We start from the raw sequence: 19,751 nt of genomic DNA, 5'->3' as shown, positions 1-19,751 counted from the left end.
GCTTGTGTGCCAGTCTTGACTCCTGGGTGTGCCATCTCTCTCTCTCTCTCTCTCTCTCTCTCCAATTGTGGTCCATAGAAAGCCTATATTTTTTTTCCTTGATTTGGGTTCCAAAATCTACCAGAGAAAATAACTACATCAATCATTGGTAGAAAAATATTGGCCTCTGGGCTTGTGTGCCACTCCTGACTCCTGTGTGCGTCATCTCTCAGTCAGTGGGCCATAGAACGCCTATTTTTGTTTTTATTTGTTTTATAAATTCTCCCTGAAAAAATCATTTTATTTTATTTGGTTTCTAAATTCTTCCTGATAAAATCATATTTTTTTTATTATTTTTTTTTCTAAAGTCTCCCTGAAAAAAAAAAAAAAAAACAAACAAAAAAAACAGTGGGAGATTAATATTGGCCTTTCTGCTTGTGTGCCAGTCTTGACTCCTGGGTGTGCCATCTCTCTCTCTCTCTCTCTCTCTCTCTCCAATTGTGGTCCATAGAAAGCCTATATTTTTTTTTCCTTGATTTGGGTTCCAAAATCTACCAGAGAAAATAACTACATCAATCATTGGTAGAAAAATATTGGCCTCTGGGCTTGTGTGTCACTCCTGACTCCTGTGTGCGTCATCTCTCAGTCAGTGGGCCATAGAACGCCTATTTTTGTTTTTATTTTTTTTATAAATTCTCCCTGAAAAAATCATTTTATTTTATTTGGTTTCTAAATTCTTCCTGATAAAATCATATTTTTTTTATTATTTTTTTTTCTAAAGTCTCCCTGAAAAAAAAAAAAAAAAAAACAAACAAAAAAAACAGTGGGAGATTAATATTGGCCTTTCTGCTTGTGTGCCAGTCTTGACTCCTGGGTGTGCCCTCTCTCTCTCTCTCTCTCTCTCTCTCCAATTGTGGTCCATAGAAAGCCTATATTTTTTTTCCTTGATTTGGGTTCCAAAATCTACCAGAGAAAATAACTCCATCAATCATTGGTAGAAAAATATTGGCCTCTGGGCTTGTGTGCCACTCCTGATTCCTGTGTGCGTCATCTCTCACTCAGTGGCCCATAGAAAGCATATAGTTTGTTACATTTGTTTTCTAAATTCTCCCTGCAAAAATCTATTTTTTTTTTTTTGGGGGGGTTTCTAAAGTGTTCCTGAAAAAAATAAAAATAAAAAAAAAATAATAGTGTGACATTAATATTAACATTTGTGCTTCAGTGACAGTCCTGCGTGTGGGGCATCTCTCTAATTTGCAGCCACCAAAAAAAGAGTGTGTAACATTGGGCCTGATTTTCGCTGTGGTCTCACCAACCTGTAAAGGGGTAGCTAAATCATACTGAAGTTATAGCTCACCGTGTAAGTTGTGTGACTGCAACAAATAACGTTAGTTTGGTTACGTTTTTAAAACAATGAGGAAGTCTAGTGGAAGAGGTCGTGGCCGGGGGCGTTCATTGTCAGCTGGTAATGAGGGTAGTGGTAGTGGTGGAGCATCAGGTGGTCGTGGGGAAAAAAATATTGCACCTAAGTCTGGAGCTGTGGAGCCAGGTTCGTCGTCCGGCTACACAAGGCCTCGAACGCTCCCTTTTCTGGGATTAGGAAAACCGCTTTTAAAGCCGGAGCAGCAAGAGCAAGTTTTGGCTTATCTTGCTGACTCAGCCTCTAGCTCTTTTGCCTCCTCTCGTGAAACTGGTAAAAGTAAAAGCAGCGCGTCGTTAGTGGATGTTCACGGTCAGGGACAAGTCACTTCCTTGTCCTCTTCAGCAAAAACAACAACAGAGAAGAATGCAGCAGGCGACACAACGGGTTACTCCATGGAGCTCTTTACACATACCGTCCCTGGCTTAGAAAGTGAAGCAGTTAACAGTCCATGCCCATTACAAATTGAATCTGACATGGAGTGCACTGACGCACAGCCACAGCCAGACTACTATGCTGGTCCTTTGACTCAGACCACAACATTGCCCTCGCAGGGTGCTGATCAAGAATCAGACCCTGATGAGACTATGTTGCCCCATCACGAACGCTATACCACCGAACGACACGGTGACACAGACGAAGTTGCGCAGGAGGTACAAGAAGAGTTATTAGATGACCCAGTTCTTGACCCCGATTGGCAGCCATTGGGGGAACAGGGTGCAGGCGGCAGCAGTTCTGAAGCAGAGGAGGAGGAGGGGCCGCAGCAGGCATCAACATCGCCACAGGTTCCATCTGCCGGGCCCGTATCTTGCCCAAAACGCGTGGCAAAGCCAAAACCTGGTGGAGGACAGCGTGGCCATCCGGTTAAAGCTCAGTCTGCAATGCCTGAAAAGGTATCCGATGCTAGAAAGAGTGCAGTCTGGCATTTTTTTAAACAACATCCAATTGATCAGCGCAAAGTCATCTGTCAAAAATGTTCTACTTCCTTAAGCAGAGGTCAGAATCTGAAAAGTCTCAATACTAGTTGCATGCATAGACATTTAACCACCATGCATTTGAAAGCTTGGACTAACTACCAAACGTCCCTTAAGGTTGTTGCACCCTCGGCCAATGAAGCTAGTCATCAACGCAACATCCCTTCCGGCAGTGTAGGACCACCATTTAGCGCACCACCTGCTGTATCTGTGCAGGTATCTTTGCCAGGCCAAAGCAGTCAGGGTCAGGGAATCACCAGTTTCGTAGTAGGAAACACTGCATCTAGGGCACCGGCGGCAACAATACCATCTCCCACCGTCTCTCAGTCTGCCATGTCCACCGGCACCCCCGCTAGTTCCACGATCTCCATCTCTCCAGTCCAGCTCACCCTACATGAGACTATGGTTAGAAAAAGGAAATACTTAGCCTCGCATCCGCGTACACAGGGTTTGAACGCCCACATAGCTAGACTAATCTCGTTAGAGATGATGCCCTACCGGTTAGTTGAAAGCGAAGCTTTCAAAGACCTGATGGACTACGCTGTACCACGCTACGAGCTACCCAGTCGACACTTTTTTTCCAGAAAAGCCATCCCAGCCCTCCACCAGCATGTTAAAGAGCGCATCGTCCATGCACTCAGGCAATCTGTGAGCACAAAGGTGCACCTGACAACAGATGCATGGACCAGTAGGCATGGCCAGGGACGTTACGTGTCCATCACGGCACACTGGGTAAATGTGGTGGATTCAGGGTCCACAGGGACAGCAAGTTTGGGACAGTTCTGCCTAGCCCACGGTCTAGTAAACAGTTGTCTGTAGCCGTTCGCACCCCCTCCTCCTCCTCCTCCTCCTCGTCCTCCTGCAGAAGCAAGAGCTCGTCCACAGACCGCAGTCGCACAAACACTCCATCCGCACCTGCCACTGTTGCACACCAGGTCTCCCATTATGGGGCAGCTACTGGCATACGTCAGCAGGCTGTATTGGCTATGAAGTGTTTGGGCGACAATAGACACACCGCGGAAGTTCTGTCCGAGTTCTTGCAGCAAGAAACGCAGTCGTGGCTGGGCACTGTAGATCTTGAGGCAGGCAAGGTAGTGAGTGATAACGGAAGGAATTTCATGGCTGCCATCTCCCTTTCCCAACTGAAACACATTCCTTGCCTGGCTCACACCTTAAACCTGGTGGTGCAGTGCTTCCTGAAAAGTTATCCGGGGTTATCCGACCTGCTCCTCAAAGTGCGTGGACTTTGCGCACATATCCGCCGTTCGCCTGTACACTCCAGCCGTATGCAGACCTATCAGCGTTCTTTGAACCTTCCCCAGCATCGCCTAATCATAGACGTTGCAACAAGGTGGAACTCAACACTGCACATGCTTCAGAGACTGTGCGAACAGAGGCGGGCTGTTATGTTTTTGTGGGAGGATACACATACACGGGCAGGCAGTAGGATGGCAGACATGGAGTTGTCAGGTGTGCAGTGGTCGAAGATTCAAGACATGTGTCAAGTCCTTCAGTGTTTTGAGGAATGCACACGGCTGGTTAGTGCAGACAACGCCATAATAAGCATGAGCATCCCCCTAATGCGTCTGCTGATGCAAAGTTTGACGCACATAAAGGATCAGGCGTCTGCACCAGAGGAAGAGGAAAGCCTTGATGACAGTCAGCGATTGTCTGGTCAGGGCAGTGTACATGACGAGGTACCGGGCGAAGAGGAGGTGGAGGATGAGGAGGATGATGGGGATGAGTATATTTTTAATGAGGAAGCTTTCCCGGGGGCACAGGAAATTGGTGGCGTGGCAAGGCCGGGTTCTGGTTTTTTGAGGGACACAAGTGACGTAGATTTGCCTGCAACTGCCCCTCAACCAAGCACAACCGCAGATTTGACAACGGGAACTTTGGCCCACATGGCGGATTATGCCTTGCGTATCCTCAAAAGGGACACACGCATTACAAAAATGATGAACGATGACGATTACTGGTTGGCCTGCCTCCTTGATCCTCGCTATAAAGGCAAATTGCAAAATATTATGCCACATGAGAACTTGGAACTAATATTAGCAACAAAACAATCAACTCTTGTTGACCGTTTGCTTCTGGCATTCCCTGCACACAGCGCCCGTGATCGTTCTCACACGAGCTCCAGGGGCCAGCAGACCAGAGGTGTTAGAGGGGCAGAAATCAGAAGTGGCGTTGGCCAGAGGGGTTTTCTGACCAGGTTGTGGAGTGATTTTTCTATGACCGCAGACAGGACAGGTACTGCAGCATCAATTCAAAGTGACAGGAGACAACATTTGTCCAGTATGGTTACAAACTATTTTTCATCCCTTATCGACGTTCTCCCTCAACCGTCATTCCCATTTGATTACTGGGCATCCAAATTAGACACCTGGCCAGAATTGGCAGAATATGCATTGCAGGAGCTTGCTTGCCCGGCAGCTAGTGTCCTATCAGAAAGAGTATTCAGTGCTGCAGGTTCAATACTAACAGAAAAAAGGACTCGTCTGGCTACCCAAAATGTAGATGATCTAACCTTCATTAAAATGAACCACAACTGGATTTCAAAATCTTTTGCCCCACCCTGCCCGGCTGACACCTAGCTTTCCTATGAAAAGGTCTTGCCTGTGGACTATTCTGAATGACTTTTCCAATCTCGTAATTTTCTTCACCTGATTGTCCAGCATACGACATGTTTCCACCTCACGAAATGGCCAAACTCCCCACACGGGGCCGTGCTATCGCCACTTTGCGCTTGGACCCTTGAGAGTGCTGTTTGTCTGAAGAGGTGGGTGTGGCCGCTTTTGGTCGACGGCACTGCCACTGGGTCCCTCATAGTACAATAAAGTGTCTCTGGCGGTGGTGGTGCGCACACAACGTCAGACACACCGTTGTAATATGAGGGGCCCTGTGCCTGTACCGCCGGCCACAAGACAGTTCCCCCCCCCAGCTCAAACAGTGCTCTACCACTAGCAAAATTATCTCTCACAGCTTCACCAATGTGTAGTCTAGGCGCTGACATCCTTCAATGCCTGGCACTGACAATACCATTGTTTTGACATTTTTGTTATGTTAGGCCTTCGAAGCCTGTCTGCGGTCCCTTCTTTCTACAACTACTACACTGACCAGGCCACTGCTGGCCGTGTTACCCTGGAACCAATTTAAAAGTGCCTACAGTCAGCCCAATTTTGTTATGTTAGGCCTTCGAAGACTGTCTGCCGTCACTCCTTCCACTAGACTTCCACTGACCATACACTGCTGCCCATGTACCCCTGGAACCAATTTAAAGTGCCTACAGCCAGCCCAATTTTGTTATGTTAGGCCTTGGAAGCCTGTCTGCGGTCACTCCTTCCACTAGACTTCCACTGACCAGACCACTGCTGCCCGTGTACCCCTGGAACCAATTTAAAAGTGCCTACAGCCAGCCCAAGTTTGTTATGTTAGGCCTTCGAAGCCTGTCTGCGGTCACTCCTTCCACTAGACTTCCACAGACCAGACCACTGCTGCCCGTGTACCCCTGGAACCAATTTAAAAGTGCCTACAGCCAGCCCAAGTTTGTTATGTTAGGCCTTGGAAGCCTGTCTGTGGTCACTCCTTCCACTAGACTTCCACTGACCAGACCACTGCTGCCCGTGTACCCCTGGAACCAATTTAAAAGTGCCTACAGCCAGCCCAAGTTTGTTATGTTAGGCCTTGGAAGCCTGTCTGCGGTCACTCCTTCCACTAGACTTCCACTGACCAGACCACTGCTGCCCGTGTACCCCTGGAACCAATTTAAAAGTGCCTACAGCCAGCCCAAGTTTGTTATGTTAGGCCTTGGAAGCCTGTCTGCGGTCACTCCTTCCACTAGACTTCCACTGACCAGACCACTGCTGCCCGTGTACCCCTGGAACCAATTTAAAAGTGCCTACAGCCAGCCCAAGTTTGTTATGTTAGGCCTTCGAAGCCTGTCTGCGGTCACTCCTTCCACTAGACTTCCACTGACCAGACCACTGCTGCCCGTGTACCCCTGGAACCAATTTAAAAGTGCCTACAGCCAGCCCAAGTTTGTTATGTTAGGCCTTGGAAGCCTGTCTGCGGTCACTCCTTCCACTAGACTTCCACTGACCAGACCACTGCTGCCCGTGTACCCCTGGAACCAATTTAAAAGTGCCTACAGCCAGCCCAAGTTTGTTATGTTAGGCCTTCGAAGCCTGTCTGCGGTCACTCCTTCCACTAGACTTCCACTGACCATACACTGCTGCCCATGTACCCCTGGAACAAATTTAAAAGTGCCTACAGCCAGCCCAAGTTTGTTATGTTAGGCCTTCGAAGCCTGTCTGCGTCCCGTTCTTTCAACTACAACTACACTGACCAGGCCACTGATGGCCGTGTTCCCTTGGAACCAATTTTAACTTGCCTACAGCCAGCCCTATGTTATTATGTTAGGCCTTCGAAGCCTGTCTGCGGTCACTCCTTCCACTAGACTTCCACAGACCAGACCACTGCTGCCCGTGTACCCCTGGAACCAATTTAAAAGTGCCTACAGCCAGCCCAAGTTTGTTATGTTAGGCCTTGGAAGCCTGTCTGCGGTCACTCCTTCCACTAGACTTCCACTGACCAGACCACTGCTGCCCGTGTACCCCTGGAACCAATTTAAAAGTGCCTACAGCCAGCCCAAGTTTGTTATGTTAGGCCTTGGAAGCCTGTCTGCGGTCACTCCTTCCACTAGACTTCCACTGACCATACACTGCTGCCCATGTACCCCTGGAACAAATTTAAAAGTGCCTACAGCCAGCCCAAGTTTGTTATGTTAGGCCTTCGAAGCCTGTCTGCGTCCCGTTCTTTCAACTACAACTACACTGACCAGGCCACTGATGGCCGTGTTCCCTTGGAACCAATTTTAACTTGCCTACAGCCAGCCCTATGTTATTATGTTAGGCCTTCGAAGCCTGTCTGCGTCCCGTTCTTTCAACTACAACTACACTGACCAGGCCACTGATGGCCGTGTTCCCCTGGAACCAATTTTAACTTGCCTACAGCCAGCCCAATGTTAGGCCTTTGATGCCTGTCTGCCGTCACTCCTTCCACTAGGCCTCCACTGACCTGTCTATTGCTGCCCGTGTACCCCTTGAACCAACATCATTAAATATAAAAAAAATTAATTTGATTATAAAAAATAAGATCGTGTTGAGATCTCAAATGCAGACATTTTAACAATCAAAACAAACACACAACAAATATCTGGAACTGTACTACAAAGGTCCAACAGCTACAATTTCTTTCTCCTGCAAGAAGTTAACTGAAAGTTTTTTGGAGTTGTTAACACAGATATGGCATCCACCGAGTGTTGTCCTGTCGCGTCTCCTTTAAATTATTTCCAATAAGATGTTAAACTATTAATTTAATAAAATCAATAATTAAAAAAATAATTGAGTAAGTCAAAAGCACATTGCAAATAAACATTAATTACAAATCAAGAAGCATGGCGCGTCCGAGGGTGAGTAGATACCGAATAAGAATATAATCACCCTCGGACGCGCAATGCTTATTTACAACAGCCTTCCTTCCTAAGAATCAGCCCTTCCGTGGTGTAGAGAGAGGTTGTGTTACACTCCAAGGTGTTCCCCAGGTTGCCTTTCCTGAGCTTCGATCTTCCGGCTCTCGTTTAGTAGCTGTTGGAAACTACGCTGCATTAGGCCTACTAATTGTGTATGGGTGAAACAGTGGCGCATCTGCGGTCCCTCCTTCCACTAGGCCTCCACTGACCTGTCTACTGCGGCCCGTGTACCCCTTGAACCAACCTAATAAAATATTTAAAAAATTAATTTGATTATAAAAAATAAGATCGTGTTGAGATCTCAAATGCAGACATTTTAACAATCAAAACAAACACACAACAAATATCTGGAACTGTACTACAAAGGTCCAACAGCTACAATTTCTTTCTCCTGCAAGAAGTTAACTGAAAGTTTTTTGGAGTTGTTAACACAGATATGGCATCCACCGAGTGTTGTCCTGTCGCGTCTCCTTTAAATTATTTCCAATAAGATGTTAAACTATTAATTTAATAAAATCAATAATTAAAAAAATAATTGAGTAAGTCAAAAGCACATTGCAAATAAACATTAATTACAAATCAAGAAGCATGGCGCGTCCGAGGGTGAGTAGATACCGAATAAGAATATAATCACCCTCGGACGCGCAATGCTTATTTACAACAGCCTTCCTTCCTAAGAATCAGCCCTTTCGTGGTGTAGAGAGAGGTTGTGTTACACTCCAAGGTGTTCCCCGGGTTGCCTTTCATGAGCTTCGATCTTCCGGCTCTCGTTTAGTAGTTGGTGGAAACTACGCTGCATTAGGCCTACAAATTTGGTATGGGGTGTAGAGACAGGTTGTGTTACACTCCAAGGTTTTCACCAGGTTGCCTTTCCTGAGCTTCGATCTTCATGCTCTCGTTTAGTAGGTGTCGGAAAGTAGGCTGCATTAGGCCTACAAATTGGGTATGGGGTGGAGAGAGATGGTGTGTTACACTCCAAGGTGTTCCCCAGGTTTCCTTGCCATTGCTTCGGTCTTCCGACTCTCGTTTAGTAGTTGTAGAAAAGTACACTGCATTAGGCCTACAAAATGGGTATGGGGTGGAGAGAGATGGTGTGTTACACTCCAAGGTGTTCCCCAGGTTGCCTTTCCTGAGCTTCGATCTTCATGCTCTCGTTTAGTAGGTGTCGGAAAGTAGACTGCATTAGGCCTACAAATTGGGTATGGGGTGGAGAGAGGTGGTGTGTTACACTCCAAGGTGTTCCCCAGGTTTCCTTGCCATTGCTTCGGTCTTCCGACTCTCGTTTAGTAGTTGTAGAAAAGTACACAGCATTAGGCCTACAAAATGGGTATGGGGTGGAGAGAGATGGTGTGTTACACTCCAAGGTGTTCCCCAGGTTGCCTTTCCTGAGCTTCGATCTTCATGCTCTCGTTTAGTAGGTGTCGGAAAGTAGGCTGCATTAGGCCTAAAAAATGGGGAATGGGGTGGAGAGAGATGGTGTGTTACACTCCAAGGTGTTCCCCAGGTTTCCTTGCCATTGCTTCGGTCTTCCGACTCTCGTTTAGTAGTTGTAGAAAAGTACACTGCATTAGGCCTACAAAATGGGTATGGGGTGGAGAGAGATGGTGTGTTACACTCCAAGGTGTTCCCCAGGTTGCCTTTCCTGAGCTTCGATCTTCATGCTCTCGTTTAGTAGGTGTCGGAAAGTAGGCTGCATTAGGCCTACAAATTGGGTATGGGGTGGAGAGAGATGGTGTGTTACACTCCAAGGTGTTCCCCAGGTTTCCTTGCCATTGCTTCGGTCTTCCGACTCTCGTTTAGTAGTTGTAGAAAAGTACACAGCATTAGGCCTACAAAATGGGTATGGGGTGGAGAGAGATGGTGTGTTACACTCCAAGGTGTTCCCCAGGTTGCCTTTCCTGAGCTTCTATCTTCAGGCTCTCATTAAATTGTGGTTAAATGGAACAACTGCATTTGGCGTACTAGTTGGTTTGGGGCCTACTATCGGTGTCTGCCACTCCTTGCTGTTCTCCTGGTTTCCTGTCCTGAAATACCATTTTCAGCCTCTCGTTAAGTAGTTGTTAATGTTAGACTGCATTTGGCCTACTAGTTGGGTTGGGGCCTACTATCGGTGTCTGCCACTCCTTGCTGTTCTCCTCCACTGAACAAAGCTGTGCCGCCTGTTTACTACGGTTGCCAATTTTGAACTGCATTTCGACTACTTACTGATTTGGCCCTACTCTCTGTGTCAGCCTCTCATTCCAGTTGTCCTCCACTGCAATGCCCCCTGGTTATTCCTGTGTTACCAATTTTGAACTGCATTTAGCCCACTTTCTTCTTTGGGCCTATATCTGTGTTTCCACTTCATCGTGCCCATTGCCCAGCCAGTGATAGATGAGTCTGCTGGTACATTGACCCATAACGCAACATTCCCCGTGCACGCTACACAACAACATTGTGACCCTGCTGAAAGTCAGGTTGCTCTTCCCGCATACCATACCACCTTACACGGGGACAAAGAGGAAGGTGCAGATGAAAGTGCAGGTTCCTTCATCAGGTGGGGGGAGGAATACTAGTTGGCGACGTCACTGGCACAGGGCCTCTCATAGTACGCAAAAGTGTTGCTGCCGGTGGGAGGCGCCCCCGCCGTGCAAACACACCGCTGTACTTTGAGGGGCCCTGTGCCAGTGCCAATGCCAACGAGTGGGCCCCCCCTGCTTGCTCAGGTTCACAGCACTTGCAAAGTTGAAATACTTACCTCTCCCTGCTCCACTGCCGTGACGTGGTCCAGATTTCCTGGGCCCACTAATTACTTGAACCAGCCCTACCCCCCACAACTTTAGCCAAATGACCCCCAATTTCAAATGCCTTCCAATTATTATAAGGTAAATTACGCTTGACAAGCTTCATTAAGAAGAATGGATGGTTTTGACATTAAAATGGGCACTCTAGGTGTTTTCCTGGCCCCCACTCACTGCCGACTATGCTGCCCCATTGACTTGCATTGGGTTTCGTGTTTCGGTCGATCCCGACTTTACGTCATAATCGGCCGATTTCACTCGACCCGACTTTGGACATAGTCGGGTTTCGCAAAACCCGGCTCGACTCTAAAAAGGTCAAGGTCGCTCAACTCTAGTGGCACTATTTGGCGGTATCGACTAGCTCTGTTACTTCACAGAGTAGCCGTGAAAGGAAAGCACTGCGCCCTGTTAGACTTCACAGGAGCACAGGCTAACTGCCCAACAGAGTGCAGTCAGTGGTCATGCATGCACACAATGTCCTCACCGTAGATGTCGGTATTCTAGGGGCTTATTTCAGCCGGGTCCCTGAATACAATCTCACATGACCACACTGGCGCAAAGCACATAACTCAGAAAGATACTAGCGCATGGCCGTGCGGACATACGCACCTTATATAGCTGCAGCAACTACAGGACCTTTTAAAATAGGACCAATGGGAAACTGCCACAGAACTTGAGCAACTTCAGGACATTCCTAGAGTACCAATGGGAATAGCTGCAGAACCTGAGCATGTGACCCTTGATCTCCTATGAGAGATCTTACCCTGGCATGCTCAGAAGGGGAAAAGTAGGACTTAGTCCCAAAGACGTCTGCTTGCTGCTGACCAGTATTGGCTACAATGGCAGCAGCTGGAAGGACAGCAGTAACCCTTTGCACAGTGTCAGACTGAGCATGACGCTGGGACTGACGCCTCCACTGAGCAGGCTTCACTGCGGCAGGAGAAGAATGGGAGACCGCAGCAGAGATGGCTCGAGATTCCCCCTGTGCAGAGGCAGGAACTCAACCCCTAACATTTGGCATAAATGAGTTATAACACATGCTCAGTTCAGCAGAATATGTTGCCCATTATACATTGGGGGATTTGCTAGTGCTAAACACACAGCAAGGATCACAGTGTGGTAGGTAAGAGCTATAGAATTACTTGGCACTTTCATCCCTCCGGTAAAGTCTGATGCTGCCAACTACGCTAAAATGTAGTGAGTTCATACATGATATAATTTCTGTTCAAGCACCTCACAGTAAACCATTATAGCTACCCAAACATTTTTTTATTAACATTAGTGAGTTCATACATGATATAATTTCTGTTCAAGCACCTCACAGTAAACCATTATAGCTACCCAAACATTTTTTTATTAACATGTGAGGATTAGGGTTGAGCGACCTTGACTTTTTTAGGGTCGAGCCGGGTTTCGCGAAACCCGACTATCTCAAAAGTCGAGTCGAGTGAAATCGGCCGATTATGGCGAAAAGTCGAGGATCGACCGAAACACGAAACCCAATGCAAAGCCAATGGGATTTTTTTTTTTTTTTTTTCTCTCTCTCTCTCTCTCTCTCTCTCTCTCTCTCCGCGTCCACGCCCCTAAGACCTATGTCATCACTCTGCCCACGCCCCTTCATTGGCTGAAAAAAATGGCGCCAAGCACGTCATACGAAACGCGACTTTGGCGCGAAAGTCGCGTACCGCATGGCCGACCCCACACAGGGATCGGGTCGGGTTTCGCTCAACCCTAGTGAGGATGATTTATAGCGATTTAGTGACCTTGTGTCAAATCCTTTATAGTAATGATCAGCTTTTGTTTCTTTTACATTCATTTAGCATCCAGCAAGTGAAGTACACTAGTCGTGTTGTCCCGCTGACAATTCTTTTGATAGAAAAAGTGAATAATGTAAGTTCTATCCATTATGATACAACTATTCTTTTATATCATATGGGATAGCTGACGCACCACTGCAATATGCAGATATATAGAGGGGGTGCAAGACTGATGGCTAATAATGCAAACTGACAAAAGCACAAGAAACAAGAGCCATCAAAATATCTGCACACCACCAAAGTTATGATAAAAATAATATAAGCTTTATTGGGAACATAATTAAAAACATCTAAAATCACACATAACCTCCGTGCAGATGCCCCTGTGAACACTGTATGCCAAAATATACATAGATATATAAACGTATGAAATCTTACAGACGTGTCCCTGCCCTCTGCACTTAATATTATTAATGTAACTATATATAGTCAAAATTTGGAATGAACACGCTGTATACAACCATATAACAACAATTATGCACACAGTCAAGTATAATACAAGCCACACAGCATGCAAATAGCATGCAACACCCCACCACAATATGCAGCTTCCAGCAAAAAACCCCTATGGACCCAGAGGAGCAGATAAAATAAACTGCCCTAGATATCCAGAGAAAGGGACAGGGGAGGATGTCCAAATATATACCCTGAAACACCCTGCATAGTCTGATCCTAGGAGTGGTCAAAAGGTGAAAATAGTGCTGGAGAAAGCACCATAGGATAAATCCTGCTGCAGGAGGCTGTGAGGCTGAATAGTCACAGGGCAAATGCGACCGGAGGAGAGGCCCAACGCGTGTCGCTGTTCTAGGACAGCTTCGTCAGGGGAAGTAGTGCAAATACCCCCAATAGCGCTTAAATACCTTATAATCAATTGTGTGGTCAGGTCAGGTGTGGCTGGCAGAGCATGGGGGCCGGAAAACCGGAAGTGACTCACCAGGAAGAAGGGAAAATGAAAGTGTCCTGAATAACACACTGAGCATGTGCAAATGGAAGGTCAAAACAGCAGAATGGATACAGGCAAAAAGCCTGAAGAAACGTAAGTGTTTATGACAGCGCAGCTCCCGGGAGCAGATGTGGTGACAGTCCTGCAATGCATGACTGTCAGCACATCTATGGGCACAAGAGAGGAAGCATACTTGTACAGTCCATAGAGAGAGGCAGCAAGTACACAGCAAGGAAGAAAAAGCAGAACCAATCCTATAAGATTAATATAGAACCAGAAGATTAAATCCTGAAAAATTTTTTTTTTTTTTTATGATTATGTACATATATATACCAATAAATAAGCTCATATATGAGTCATAGTGTTATAACATGAAACATATACATATATATATATATATACATACATACACACACACATATACATACATACATACATACACGCATTCCGGTGTGCAGACTTCACTAGAACATACAGTACATAGAAGACAGAATTAAATACCATCAAACTATGCTGAATCAGATTAATTCATCAATATATATACAGCACCCTCACAATACATATGGATAAAACTTCCATGATATGATATTACACAGGATTACAGGCGGATACTTCAATTGTCCTGTTATGTAGTATATGGTCCAATGGGGAAGGAGAAGAATTAGATCCCTCTCCCCTCCCCCCATATAATGTTCCATTTAGGTCCAGAGTCTTTTCCTCTTCTCCGAAGTTTTGTAAATGAAAAAACATAAATTCTTCTCCAGACCTCCATATCACAACCAGAGGGAGTCGATGCCACTCAATATGCTGTTCGGGAAATGCATAACTCTATTCCAAACGTCCACCACGTTCACCACGTCCACCACGAAATCCTGAAGAAGAATAGCCGAGTTATCCCAAAAAACCTGTAAAAAGGAGGTCCTCGTTAATTCCATGGGGCGCCATAGAGTGGAGCTGGTAGATCCAACGGGATTCTACCTGTAGCAATTTCTTATGCAATGTGCCACCCCTATCGGAGGTCCTCAGATGTTCCAAACCAATGACTCTAGTATTGGTATAACTCCCAGCATGATGAGTCAAGTAATGAGCCGCCACCGTAGTAAGGGTCTTACCTTTGCGTCTATCAGCCACCGCTGTATTGATCGTGGAAAAATGTCCCTGAATCCTCCGGCGCAGCTCCTGTGTGGTCTGGCCTACATAGACACGAGGGCAAGTACATATGATGGCATAGATAACATTAGATGTTTTGCAATTAATGTAGGACTTTAATCTATGTGGCGTCTGATCTGTTGGGTTAATAAAGGAATCTCGCGTGGGGTGCATATATGTACATACCGTGCAATTCCCGCACGGAAAAGAACCTTTCAGGACAATACCACGATTCAATTTATGAGTGGGCCTAGAATAATGGCTCCTCGTAAGTATGTCCCTAAAATTGGGAGCCCTTTTTGCGGTCACTAAGGGTCGTGGGCTGATCACCTGCGCTGTTTGCGTGTCAGCAGTCAGGATTCTCCAGTGATTGTTCAGGATGTCCCTTACCTGGTTCCACTGAGTATGGTATCCGGTAATGAAGCGCACAAATTTGTCCGTTTCCTTCTTTGTGGGGACCAGTAAGGTGTCCTGTGTCTGTATTTTTGCTCTCTGATAGGCCCGAGAGATACATTTCTTGGGGTAATTCCTCCTCCTAAATCTCTCCGTAAGATCATGGGCTTCCCTACGAAAATCCTCGTCATCGGTACAATTTCGTCGTGCCCTGAGGAATTGTCCCCTCGGAATGCCATCCCTCGTATGTTTTGGATGGAAGCTACGATACTCCAACAGACTATTAACCGCTGTGGGCTTGCGATAGAGACAAGTAGATAATTTGCCATTCTGACATTTAACCTCAAGATCCAGAAATTGCACTGCAACAGAAGAAAACTGGTGAGTCAAAAAAATATTAAAAGGATTATGGTTGAGGACGTCCAGAAATTCCAGACATTCCTCAATAGAGCCTGACCAAATAAAGAAAATGTCGTCTATGAATCGCGACCAATGCCGTACCTTATTGATGAAGAAATTAGAGACATAGACGACAGTGTGCTCCCACCACCCTAAAAAAAGGTTTGCAAAAGCTGGGGCGCAGCGCGCTCCCATTGCCACGCCTGATGTTTGAATATAGAAGGTTCTGTCAAATAAGAAAAAATTGTGTCTCAAAACAAAATCTAATAAATCAATAATGAAGGAGTCATGCATTCTGTCAGAATTGGTTTGTTGATCGAGGAAAAACATGATTGCCTGTAGGCCATCATCGTGACTGATATTCGAATAAAGGGATTCCACGTCACAGGTAACCATAATCTCCCCTGATGATAAATCCAACCCTTTGTATATGCTGATAAAGTGTGAGGAGTCCCTAATGTGAGAAGGCAATTTAAGCACAAATGGCTGTAGAAAAAAATCAATGTAAATACACGCCTTCTCACACAGACTCCCAATACTAGACACGATAGGTCGGCCTGGGGGTTTATTCAAATCTTTGTGAACCTTGGGTAGCATATAGAACGTAGATGTAGTTGGTTCCTCTACCCAAATAAAGTCCCGTTCCTGAACACTGATAACCCCCAGTTCAAAAGCCCTATCCAAGAGAGCTCTCAATTTCGTAGAGAAAACCCCCGTAGGATTGGAGGGGAGTCTTCGATAAAAATGCTGGTTACCAAGTTGTCTACTTGCTTCCTCGAGATACAAGCTATGGGGCCACAGGACAACATTACCCCCCTTGTCCGCCTCCCTGATCAAGAATTCTTTATTTGACCGTAGGTCAGATAGAGCCCGTCGTTCCTGAGTAGTCAAATTAGGCATGAGGCCTATCCTAGGGGGGAGTGCTTCAATATCTTGTTTGACCATCTCGAAGAAGATTTTGACAGCTGGTATAGTGGACAGGGGTGGACACACAGTGGATTTGTTCTTGTGAGGAAAATTACGCCTACCTGTGTTAGATTCACCCTCTTGTAGGAGCTCCATCAGATCTTGAAAAACTCCATGTTCAGTCTGATCAAGAGAGGAAATCGCCTGTGGTTGTATGTGCAAAACCTGGAGGACGATTTTCCTACAGAATAAGAAAAGATCCTTGATCAAAGTGAAATTATCAGCCCGTTGTGCCGGCGAGAAAGTCAGACCCCTGCTTAATACTGCAGTTTCAATAGGTGTTAGTTGGTGTTGAGACAAGTTGACAATCTGCAATGAATCATGTTTAACCCGAACATCAGACTCACCATCACTGTTGGTTGATGACGGGATCACTTGCGTTGTTTCATCCGTTTGTTGTGATATGGAGGTCTGTATCCCCTGTTCCTGGTGATCCGAGTGGTTAGGTCTATGTCTCCTATGCCCACGCCTAGTCCTGGTCCTGGTTCTGTGTCGCTTTCCGCCGAGGACAAAAAATCACTCAAAGACGGACCCTCAGTGGTTGTGATGTTACGGGAGGAATTTGTTGGACCTTGTCTGGTTTTAATACCTCGACGTTGATTGCCTTGATGTCCCCACTTATAGGCCATATGTTGATCGAAGTCCAATTTATCCCTCAAAAATTTTGCTCTTTTTTTATCCATAATCTCCTTGTCATACTTGTCCAATCCCTCTTTAAGTTTGATTTTAAAGGGCTGGATTTGTGAGACCTCATCAAATTTACTGAGGCCATTTTCCAAATCCCTGATTTCTGTCTTTACCTGCACCAAGAGTTCCCTATCATGTGCAATAAGCATGTTGATTAGAATTTGTGAACAGCGGAGTAACCCCTCCTCCCATGTAGTGCGAAAAGTCACCGAGGCCGACCTATCGTGTCTAGTATTGGGAGTCTGTGTGAGAAGGCGTGTATTTACATTGATTTTTTTCTACAGCCATTTGTGCTTAAATTGCCTTCTCACATTAGGGACTCCTCACACTTTATCAGCATATACAAAGGGTTGGATTTATCATCAGGGGAGATTATGGTTACCTGTGACGTGGAATCCCTTTATTCGAATATCAGTCACGATGATGGCCTACAGGCAATCATGTTTTTCCTCGATCAACAAACCAATTCTGACAGAATGCATGACTCCTTCATTATTGATTTATTAGATTTTGTTTTGAGACACAATTTTTTCTTATTTGACAGAACCTTCTATATTCAAACATCAGGCGTGGCAATGGGAGCGCGCTGCGCCCCAGCTTTTGCAAACCTTTTTTTAGGGTGGTGGGAGCACACTGTCGTCTATGTCTCTAATTTCTTCATCAATAAGGTACGGCATTGGTCGCGATTCATAGACGACATTTTCTTTATTTGGTCAGGCTCTATTGAGGAATGTCTGGAATTTCTGGACGTCCTCAACCATAATCCTTTTAATATTTTTTTGACTCACCAGTTTTCTTCTGTTGCAGTGCAATTTCTGGATCTTGAGGTTAAATGTCAGAATGGCAAATTATCTACTTGTCTCTATCGCAAGCCCACAGCGGTTAATAGTCTGTTGGAGTATCGTAGCTTCCATCCAAAACATACGAGGGATGGCATTCCGAGGGGACAATTCCTCAGGGCACGACGAAATTGTACCGATGACGAGGATTTTCGTAGGGAAGCCCATGATCTTACGGAGAGATTTAGGAGGAGGAATTACCCCAAGAAATGTATCTCTCGGGCCTATCAGAGAGCAAAAATACAGACACAGGACACCTTACTGGTCCCCACAAAGAAGGAAACGGACAAATTTGTGCGCTTCATTACCGGATACCATACTCAGTGGAACCAGGTAAGGGACATCCTGAACAATCACTGGAGAATCCTGACTGCTGACACGCAAACAGCGCAGGTGATCAGCCCACGACCCTTAGTGACCGCAAAAAGGGCTCCCAATTTTAGGGACATACTTACGAGGAGCCATTATTCTAGGCCCACTCATAAATTGAATCGTGGTATTGTCCTGAAAGGTTCTTTTCCGTGCGGGAATTGCACGGTATGTACATATATGCACCCCACGCGAGATTCCTTTATTAACCCAACAGATCAGACGCCACATAGATTAAAGTCCTACATTAATTGCAAAACATCTAATGTTATCTATGCCATCATATGTACTTGCCCTCGTGTCTATGTAGGCCAGACCACACAGGAGCTGCGCCGGAGGATTCAGGGACATTTTTCCACGATCAATACAGCGGTGGCTGATAGACGCAAAGGTAAGACCCTTACTACGGTGGCGGCTCATTACTTGACTCATCATGCTGGGAGTTATACCAATACTAGAGTCATTGGTTTGGAACATCTGAGGACCTCCGATAGGGGTGGCACATTGCATAAGAAATTGCTACAGGTAGAATCCCGTTGGATCTACCAGCTCCACTCTATGGCGCCCCATGGAATTAACGAGGACCTCCTTTGTACAGGTTTTTTGGGATAACTCGGCTATTCTTCTTCAGGATTTCGTGGTGGACGTGGTGAACGTGGTGGACGTTTGGAATAGAGTTATGCATTTCCCGAACAGCATATTGAGTGGCATCGACTCCCTCTGGTTGTGATATGGAGGTCTGGAGAAGAATTTATGTTTTTTCATTTACAAAACTTCGGAGAAGAGGAAAAGACTCTGGACCTAAATGGAACATTATATGGGGGGAGGGGAGAGGGATCTAATTCTTCTCCTTCCCCATTGGACCATATACTACATAACAGGACAATTGAAGTATCCGCCTGTAATCCTGTGTAATATCATATCATGGAAGTTTTATCCATATGTATTGTGAGGGTGCTGTATATATATTGATGAATTAATCTGATTCAGCATAGTTTGATGGTATTTAATTCTGTCTTCTATGTACTGTATGTTCTAGTGAAGTCTGCACACCGGAATGCGTGTATGTATGTATGTATGTATATGTGTGTGTGTATGTATGTATATATATATATATATATGTATATGTTTCATGTTATAACACTATGACTCATATATGAGCTTATTTATTGGTATATATATGTACATAATCATAAAAAAAAAAAAAATTTTTTCAGGATTTAATCTTCTGGTTCTATATTAATCTTATAGGATTGGTTCTGCTTTTTCTTCCTTGCTGTGTACTTGCTGCCTCTCTCTATGGACTGTACAAGTATGCTTCCTCTCTTGTGCCCATAGATGTGCTGACAGTCATGCATTGCAGGACTGTCACCACATCTGCTCCCGGGAGCTGCGCTGTCATAAACACTTACGTTTCTTCAGGCTTTTTGCCTGTATCCATTCTGCTGTTTTGACCTTCCATTTGCACATGCTCAGTGTGTTATTCAGGACACTTTCATTTTC

The 19,751-nt window shown here is 45.6% G+C and overlaps 1 protein-coding gene and 1 long non-coding RNA gene across 3 annotated transcripts; one reads left to right on the top strand and one right to left on the bottom strand.

Annotated features, from left to right (window-relative positions):
- Window positions 1-13,305: 13,305 nt before the first annotated feature.
- On the bottom strand, window positions 13,306-16,859 carry LOC138657039 (uncharacterized). Of its 2 annotated transcripts, XM_069744516.1 has the most exons (5): window positions 16,701-16,859; window positions 16,416-16,534; window positions 14,986-15,350; window positions 14,559-14,639; window positions 13,306-14,351 (listed from the first exon to the last, which is right to left on the bottom strand). In XM_069744516.1, exons 2-5 carry the CDS (start codon window positions 16,447-16,449, stop codon window positions 14,220-14,222), a joined length of 612 nt encoding a protein of 203 aa, XP_069600617.1. In that variant the 5' UTR covers window positions 16,450-16,534; window positions 16,701-16,859; the 3' UTR covers window positions 13,306-14,219. The 2 variants fall into 2 exon arrangements, with proteins under 2 accessions (XP_069600617.1, XP_069600616.1); XM_069744515.1 differs by having other exon boundaries at window positions 13,306-14,318; window positions 14,986-16,534.
- A 1,270-nt stretch (window positions 16,860-18,129) lies between these two features.
- LOC138657038 (uncharacterized) lies at window positions 18,130-19,425 on the top strand. Its single transcript, XR_011317000.1, has 3 exons — window positions 18,130-18,212; window positions 18,559-18,639; window positions 18,847-19,425. It is a non-coding gene; the product is annotated as an uncharacterized lncRNA (long non-coding RNA).
- Window positions 19,426-19,751: the final 326 nt, after the last annotated feature.

The sequence above is a fragment of the Ranitomeya imitator genome, chromosome 1 (assembly GCF_032444005.1).
Source record: "Ranitomeya imitator isolate aRanImi1 chromosome 1, aRanImi1.pri, whole genome shotgun sequence".
In the NCBI taxonomy this organism is placed as follows: domain Eukaryota; kingdom Metazoa; phylum Chordata; class Amphibia; order Anura; family Dendrobatidae; genus Ranitomeya; species Ranitomeya imitator.
The sequence above is the reverse complement of the archived record's forward strand: the minus strand, read 5'-3'. Positions and strand labels throughout refer to the sequence as shown.

Coding starts and splice junctions, on each gene's coding strand:
- LOC138657039 (XM_069744515.1), bottom strand. CDS start 16,449: ATGGAGCTCCTACAAGAGGGTGAATCTAACACAGGTAGGCGTAATTTT. Junction 14,640..14,985: donor ACCATACTCAGTGGAACCAG/GTAAGGGACATC, acceptor GTGTCTATGTAG/GCCAGACCACACAGGAGCTG. Junction 14,319..14,558: donor GGTGGCTGATAGACGCAAAG/GTAAGACCCTTA, acceptor ATTCTTCTTCAG/GATTTCGTGGTGGACGTGGT.